General features: G+C 44.3%; 2 protein-coding genes across 2 annotated transcripts in view; both read right to left on the reverse strand.

The window, feature by feature from the left end:
• The window catches only part of LOC118079138 (alpha-1-antichymotrypsin-like), a 28422-nt gene extending 20062 nt beyond the window's left edge, over positions 1-8360 (reverse strand). The window contains exon 1 of the mRNA XM_060282864.2: positions 8225-8360. The gene's annotated coding sequence lies outside the window, so the exon portion shown is untranslated. The remainder of the gene's footprint in view (positions 1-8224) is intronic.
• LOC148687725 (alpha-1-antiproteinase-like) lies at positions 1550-5673 on the reverse strand. Its single transcript, XM_088661059.1, has 3 exons — positions 5279-5673; positions 2921-3068; positions 1550-1741 (listed from the first exon to the last, which is right to left on the reverse strand). The coding sequence occupies exons 1-3, from the start codon at positions 5671-5673 to the stop codon at positions 1550-1552; spliced, it is 735 nt and encodes a 244-aa protein (XP_088517185.1).
• Positions 8361-8611: the final 251 nt, after the last annotated feature.

The following is an 8611-nucleotide window of genomic DNA, read 5'->3' on the forward strand; positions in this document are numbered from 1 at the left end:
TTGAAATGAGGCACATGAATTTCACATACTTACAATAACCAGTGTTTTACAATCAACTTTCTTTTACATTTAATTTGCAGTCAGTGGCATAGTCATCCTTAAAATCAACTGCTAGTTTTGATATTGGGCTGATTGCAATGCATCTGTAGAACAAAGTGGGGGGCCCTCTTTTGTGACTAAGAAAGCTGACAATTGGAAGCCTCGGAATGGTCCCCTTATGTTCATGGATGAGCTGGGTTTACTATTCTCCCCATGAAAAGTATGGGCCCATCTGATGCCCTTAAGACAAAAAGGTATGGCCTGTTAAAGACCAGAGGAATGGGAGAGGGGCCAGGAGCAGCTCCAACCCCAGAGCTCATAACGACAGCAGCTGCTGCCTCGGTGCCACTTTCATTTATACCGAGAAGAGCCTTCTGAGAAGCCTGCACAGAAGGGAAAATAGGTATTTTACTGGAAACCATCACAGCCTCCAACAAATCACAGATGAAAAGGGAGACACATCCCCTATCCTCATTCAAAGGATGGTCTCCCAGTACTTCCCCAATCACTGTTTTTCCCTATGGGTACGGGATGTGTGTGTTGGAAATAGGAATGCAATGCAGAGCTAAAATGACGTTATGTAGGTTTGCGGAGGAGAGACATGAATCCCCTTTGGGGCTCTCTCAGTGGTGGAGGGCACAGCACCAGAGATGAAAGTGGGAGCAATGAATGCAACGTTTGCCTTTGTACAGTAGGCTAGTTTGTACACACACTTTCACCTGCACCCCAGATGCACCCCAGTTAAATCTCCTGCCCATCACCAGCGCTGATTGCCCAACAGGACCAGCTGAGCATGGCCCCGCCCAACTCTGACAACGCGGCCACGGATACACGCAAAGGCAGTGCTGATCTCCACCCCCACGCTGGAGCACTATTGGTTCCTGAATGCCCAGCCGCAATGCTACCCACTGGAAAAGGTGAGCGGTCCTCTCTTTATCCTCTATCAATGGAAAAAAGAGACCCTATAAGACATATAAGGGCACATTCCAGCCAGCCCAAACCATTAAAGGAGGGCACAAAGGAGATCTGGTAGGGGGTGTGCCTGGGGAGAGGGTGTGACCTTGGGAGACTCCCAAGAACCAGATATAAAGGGTCTCAGAGGCTTACATTCAGCCCCATAGCCTAAGGTTCATCTTCCCTGGCATAAAGGAACAGGGAATATTTGATGGCACTGCTGTCCTTCCTCTGATCTACAAACTTGTCATGCGGTGACTGAGATGCTGCTGTCAAGATCATACTATCCTTTCATCCAATTGATGACATGTTTTTCAAGATTGTGATCTTGGGGAACATACTGGTTGGCATGCGTCTTTTGGATTACCTATGTGTTTTCTGCTGCAGAAAGAAACACAAAGTGCTTTAATAGATTTCCGTGTATCACATCAGCATTTAATTTGTTTTAGAAGGAGTGACAGTGACAGCCCAAGCATAGTAAATGAAATCTAAGCATCTTTTCACTCAAGCTATATATTTAAGCAGCACTCGACTGCCAGCGCTGCAGGAAGATTTCTTAGTTCTTAGTGGGGTCTGCAACTTTCTCCAAGAATAAGATGGCCTCAGTAAGCATGTCCATAATTAAGAACATGAAAGTGTGATTTAGTTTAACTTCAGGCGGGATGGACGTAAGTGTAATTTCAATGAAAGTGACGGCTGCAGCTTCAGTGCCATTCTCATGGACATTTAAATAAGCTTGGTGAATAGCCTGTAAAGAAAGAAAGCAACCATTAGTACCAGACAGTGACCCAGAGTTAAGTACAGTGGTACCTCGTTTTAAGTACGCAATTGGTTCCGGAAGTCTGTTCTTAACCTGAAGCTAACTTTCCCATTGAAAGTAATGGAAAGTGGATTAATCCGTTCCAGATGGGTCCGCGGAGTACTCAACCTGAAGCGTACTTAACCCGAAGTATGAGTGTAATTGGTTCTGGAAGTCTGTACTTAACCTGAAGCGTACTTAACCTGAAGTGAAGTTTCCCATTGAAAGTAATGGAAAGTGGATTAATCCGTTCCAGATGAGTCCGCGGAGTACTTAAACTGAAAGTACTCAAACCGAAGCGTACTTATGACTGTATATGAGAGACTCCTGCTCCTTCAGAGGAATTCATTGAAAGTCTTTGTAGACTTCATCCTCTTGTCACTTCTTACACTCATGATCTCTTGATCTCACCCTCCCAACCAATCATGTGTGTGTGTAAAGTGCCATCTTGCACCAGTTAGCCTGGAGGAAGAAACTGGGAAGGTTTCCTTATGATCTCTCCTCTCCAAAATGACCCTTAATGATGCGTGATTCCAATGTTCTGTGTCCCATGACACCAATGAGCCCCATGCTGCTCCCAACACAGAGTCAGTGTAGCATTTTAAAGAGTTGTGGGTATTGTATAGAGCAGGCATCCCCAAACTTCGGCCCTCCAGATGTTTTGGCCTACAATTCCCATGATCCCTAGCTAACAGATCCAGTGGTTGGGGAAGATGGGAATTGTAGTCCAAAACATCTGGAGGGCCGAAGTTTGGAGATGCCTGGTATAGAAGCTTGAGGAGCAGGGTGCCTGGGCAGCCTTGCCACATTAGAGATCGTATCTTAGAATTGCTTCATACATGATTTTTTCATCTATTGAGATGAATTATGGATAGAAGGAAATGTGCACTCTTCCACATGTGAAAAATCACACAAGTTTATTTTAAGTTGTATTTGTTTTCATGTAGAAGACACTGTGCACATGGATTTTGCTTACAAGGGAACAATCTTCATTTGTGGTGCCACATTCAAAGAGAGATATAAGTACTCTAAACCTCAACTTTATTTGAACCTTCAGATATATATATCTGACCCAGAAAGCAACATATCAATGTGGAGTCTTATGTTCAATTCTTACAATTCTCCTACCTTAGAAACCTTCACCTCAGGCTTCCCAGTAATTCCAGAGAGGTCTGCTTGGTCTGTGAATAATTCAGTCATACCCATTCTACTTAGTGTCTCTTTAAGATCATAGTGTCCACAAATCATTAACTTTGGAAAGTGAAGTACTATTCTCCTATTGAAAGTAGAATCAGAGGTTGTTAAGATTTCACTTTCTTCTTTCTTATCTACCTTAATTGTTATTGAGATGTGAAGAATTTGGGGAGAATAAGATTGGTTAAATTGGTTTTGTATTTTTTCTTTTTTCTTTTTGTAATCTCTTGATAAAATCCAATAAAAATTATTAAAAAAAAGAAAGTAAGTAAGTAATGGAAAGTGGATTAATCCATTCCAGACACCCCCTAAAAAAGCAATTTAACACTAATTTTACTGTCTAACGAGACCATTGATCCATAAAATGAAGGCAATAATCAATGTTCTGTATTATAAAATAAATCAAACAGTATTTTAGGTGAAAAAAATTAACATTTACAGTACAGTGGTACCTTGGGTTAAGTACTTAATTGGTTCCGGGGTGCCATTCGCACCCCAAAAAGTACTTAACCTGAGTGGCGCTTCCGCGCACGCGCAAAGTGCCGATAGAAGAGTTTGGATTTGATATCCTGCTTTATCACTACCCGAAGGAGTCTCAAAGCGGCTAACATTCTCCTTTCCCTTCCTCCCCCACAACAAGCACTCTGTGAGGTGGGTGGTGCTGAGAGACTTCAAAGAAGTGTGACTAGCCCAAGGTCCACCCAGCAGCTGCATGTGGAGGAGCGGAGACACGAACCCAGTTCCCCAGAATATGAGTCTACCGTTCTTAACCACTACACCACACTGGTTTCTGTGCACGCGCGAAGCACGCAGAACACTTCTGCGCATGCGCAGCGGCGGAACCCGGAAGTAAACACTTCCGGGTTCGCGGAGTACTTAACCTGAAAGTACTCAACCTGAAGCGTACTTAACCTGAGGTATGACTGTACAGACTTAGATCATCACAAACAGGCTGCATAGAAATGTATACCACTCCCCTGAGTTTTTTTCAGGTCAGGTTTTATTTTGGTTTTACTGCCAATCCATGAGGGAATTTATTTACTTTGCAGTGTTTTCTAAGGGACAAATCAGGGATAAAAATATAGGAGTCTTCTTTTGATTTAGACCATTGACCCTCCTAGCCTAGTATTGTTGACAACAGGGCCAGCCTGCCCATGCAATGGGCTGAAGCATCTTCATTGGGCAGTGGAACCCAAGAGGTGGTGCCCTTGTGGGCGCTGTACCCACCCTGCCACCAACGGAGAAGTGATGGAAGCAGTGTCAGCAGCTTTCGCAAATATCTTTTGAGAGCTAACTAGAACCCAGATAAGGAAGGTTTCGCAGGGGGTGGGGGTGGGCTTTGGTGTCAAGACAGCTGTGGGGAAGCACCTTCCCATTTCGCCTCAGGCAGTGAAGCAGGATGGGCCATCCCTGGTCTACCATGACTGGTTGCTGCTCACATGGATTTCAGGCAAAGGCCTTGAAATCCAGTCCGGCCTTGAGATGTGGCCTGAGGCTTTCTCCATGCAAGGCATGTGTTCTATGACTCAGCTATGGTCCTTCCCATGAATAACTGATCGCAGCTAACGGGGCAGTCTGGGTAATGAAGAGGTGCCAAGAAGGTGAAAAGGACTATTGTAGACACTTCAGGGGGAATGAGACTTGGGGACCAGAGAACTTTAAGCATGGTTGGGAAGATTAATAATTGGCCAAGTTCCTACTGTTCAGTCTCTGAACTGAAGCTTAAGCTGATCCGCCACAAGAGGGAGGGAGGAGGTCACTAGGTGGCCTCATCCCGCCCCATTGTAATTCAGTGTTCATGGCAGGTCTCCTCTCTTAAATGTTAATAAAGTTGTGGGCCTAGTGTGTCCTCCTACATACACCAGGCATGCACACTATTTGTGTCCGCTGTACATGACATATTTGTGTTTGTTTTCAAGCAGTACTAGCAGATGGTAACACCTGTACTCACTGAGAACTTTGAATATTAAACTCCATTGGAACCTCTTTTGTGCCTATTGAATATATATTTATATAACCAGGCTAAGGTTAGTACACGTACACACACACACACACACACACACACACACACACACACGAGAGTAATTTTGATGCTTGCTAAATCTAATATTTTAAATATTAAATCTATTGTAATTTGTTACAATGTGTTATGAAATAAAAGGTTGGGTGTATTCCCCCCCCCCCAAAAAAAAGAACAGGAAAGTGTTGTCCAGTAGCTTGCATTTCCTGTTCTCTGTGATATTTTTATCAGCCTGATAAAAATATTTGGCATCATTCAATAACTTTTCCCACAGCTTAAATTTCTTATTTGGGAAAATTGTATTCCCAATGCTTCGCTGGATTTCGGCCTCAGTACTCTTTAGCTCCTGGATAAGATGACGGAAACCTCTATGAATTTCCTGCTCGCTGATCTCTGTCTGGTTAAAGCAAAGTCCTGACAAAAGCTGACTCCGCGTAGTAGATTTGGCTGGCAGCACCAGCAAAGCAAAGGGGATGGAAATAATTATAGGAGAAAATATAATGTTCTTCTTACGAGCCTCTGGAGCAACCTGGCGGTAGAATTTAAAGGCAAACTCAGCATTCCCTGCAGCTATCTTCTCATAGGGTAAATTGCCTGCATGACCAGCCTGACAGTTAGCAACAGCTAAGAGTCCAGCAAAAATCAAATACAGATTAAAATGAGGCATTGTGTTCCCCTGAAAGTAACCTGTAAAGAATGATATTTCCATTACTAAATCCAGTGACAATAATATAGTCCAGGGGTCCCCAGACTTACCGCGCAGCGGGCCGGAGGGTAGGCGAGTGCGCGCGCAGCGGGCCGGAGGGCGGGGGAGTGCGCGCCCGTGCGCATGCGCACACGCACACGGTCGGGGGGAAATCACCGAAAATCGCTTGTGCGCATGCGTATGGGCCTCCCCCGACCCGGAAATGCATCGGAAATGACCTCTTCTGGGTCAGGAGAGGCCCATACGCATGCACACAAAGGATTTTCGGCGATTTTTTGCCGATTTTAAAGATCGTCGCCACGCCGCGCGTCGTAAGAGCGGGCGGCGGCAGTGGGCGGCGGGGGTCGTTGCAGGCCGGATTGGGAGGCCAATTGGGCCGCATCCGGCCCGGGGGCCGTAGTTTGGGGACCCGATATAGTCATTGCCTGGTTTGCATATAAAGCCAATCTGTGGTTTGTTGAGCCAGAATGTGGTTTGTTTGAATGTCTGAACCTAGTGCAGACTAACCATGGTTTGTTTTGGGCAGCAAACCACAGAGTGCTTCCCTTACAGACCAGGACTTGCTTTAACTGTTGTTTGGCATTGTGCCTGAACTCCCCAGCCATGGTTAAGCATGCTTTGTTTGCCACTACCCCAGGCTCCATACAATTGCCAACCTACAGACACATGAGACAGGCGTCCACCATCTTATATTTGTGCAGCTGGTTCTTCCTATCTAAGTGTAGAACCTTATGTTTCTCCTTATGGTTGAGCCCAGTTCTTCAACCTGTTAAGGTCAATTTGAATTCCGATTCTGTATTCTGCAGCATTAGCTCCCCCTCCCGGTTTGGTGTCATTTGCAAATTTAATGAGCATCCCCTCAACAACAAGCTGGGGACAGAACCCTGCAGACCCCACTTGCCCCCTTTTCCCCTGGATGGTGAGGAGCTGTTAATGAGCACTCTTTGAGTTCAGTCAGTCAACCAGCTACAAATAAACCTAACAGTTATCTCATGCAGCCCACAAGTTACCAGCTTCTCTGCATATACCATGTTTCCCTGAAAATAAGACACCATCTTATATTTATTTTTCCTTTAAAAAAAAAACCCCACAGTGGCTTATTTTCAGGGGATGTCTTACTTTTTATTACGCGTCCAGCCTCGCCTCTTCCTTGGGGCCCTCCAGAACTGCGCCTATCTCTATGTCTTATTTTCGGGGTATGGCTTATATTGCGCAAATGCTTGGAAATCCTGCTATGGCTTATTTTATGGGTATGTCTTATTTTAGGAGAAACAGGGTATATATGGAGAATATAATGCAGAATGCCTTACTGAAATCAAGATACACTATATCCACAGCATTCCCCTGATCCACCAAGCTTGTAAGTTTATATATATATTTTTAAATGAAATGAGATCCATCTGTCATGACTTGTTTTTGAGAAACCCATGTTGGGTTTTAGTAATCACAGCATCCTTTTCTAAGTCTGTTTCATTATCTGTTCTAGGACCTTTCCTGGTATCAATGCCAAGCTCACCAGTCAGTAGTTATTTGTTCAATTTGCATGATTCAAATGTCTGACTGGCAAGCAAGAGCCCGGAATTCCATGCTAATAATAAGTTTATCTTCATCTCACCCTATGAAAGTGATGTGGTTTGCTGACATGGCAAATAGTGCAGACTTTCCCAATTTAAAATAATATTTCTGTGACAAATTGGAGTTGTGGTCTGGCAGTCTATGGACATTGTTTTAATCAAGAGTGGATTGGTTTAAATTCAGGCAAATTTAATCTCAAGGTGGGGTTCCATTAAAAGGCTAATTTGAAGCATTGATTTGAATCACTTTGTACATAAGAGAAACAGGTTAATAACTGAAAGGAATGACCACAGTTGCAATGGGTATAATGGCGCTGTCGTCTAAACCACTGAGACTTGGGCTTGCCAATCAGAAGGTCAACAGTTCGAATCCCCAAGACAGGGTGAGCTCATGTTGCTCTGTCCCAGCTCCTGCCAACCCAGCACTTCAAAGGAATACATGTGCAAGTAGATAAACAGGTACCATTGCAGTGGGAAGGTACACGGCGTTTCCGTGTGCTCTGGCTTCCATCAGTGTTCTGTTGTACCAGAAGTGGTTTCGTCATGCTGGCCACATGACCCGGAAAGCTGCTTTGGACAAATACCGGCTACCTTGGCCTCAAAGCGAGATGAGTGCCACAACCCCATAGTCACCTTTGACTGGACATAACCGTCCAGGGCTCCTTTACCTTTTTTTAAACCTTTTTTTTTACCTAGTTCTTTGCATAGGATCACCTCAAATGTATGCTCAGACCCCACAAGTACACTTCTTAACATTCACTGGGCTAATGAAAGTATTCATGGCTGCTTTTGGACCCCCCTGGCCCAGAAGCACACATACCAGGTTAAGATTTAAGAAATTCAATAGGTGTTTGCAAGAAAAGCAGGAAAACGTTATGGCAAAAGCAACTCGCAGATTAAAACAAACAAACATTTTAAAACATAGTATTGTATGTTACCTTCATAGATCATATGATGATCCGTTTCCTGCAGTGGGAGTTCCAGCAAAGTACTCAATGTTCTGCCTGAAGTTTGACAGTGATTGAGAATGCAAGGTTGATTTGAGCAAGGTGGTTTTTCTCACACAGACTTCCTGCTTCTATGTGCTCTGAACCCTGACTACTTGATACTTATAAGGAAAAATCCTCAATGCAGTCCAATGCAACCCCAGTGGTCAACAAGCCACTCCCTCATTTAAGTGTCCCAAATAACCAATCATATTCTGCAGCATCATGCTACAGCAGCAGCAGCAGCATTGCCAGACATCCTCCGAATAGTTTCTTAAATAAAGGTAGGATGTGAGAGGTGCCTATCAGAGGCTAGAACTGGTCTGGCCCGCTTGCCTA

Source organism: Zootoca vivipara, chromosome 1 (genome assembly GCF_965207765.1).
Source record: "Zootoca vivipara chromosome 1, rZooViv2.hap1.1, whole genome shotgun sequence".
Lineage (NCBI taxonomy): Eukaryota > Metazoa > Chordata > Lepidosauria > Squamata > Lacertidae > Zootoca > Zootoca vivipara.

Coding starts and splice junctions, on each gene's coding strand:
- LOC148687725 (XM_088661059.1), bottom strand. CDS start 5,673: ATGCCTCATTTTAATCTGTATTTGATTTTTGCTGGACTCTTAGCTGTT. Junction 3,069..5,278: donor CCAAATAAGAAATTTAAGCT/GTGGGAAAAGTT, acceptor TACTTTCAATAG/GAGAATAGTACTTCACTTTC. Junction 1,742..2,920: donor CTGAGGTGAAGGTTTCTAAG/GTAGGAGAATTG, acceptor CTTTCTTTACAG/GCTATTCACCAAGCTTATTT.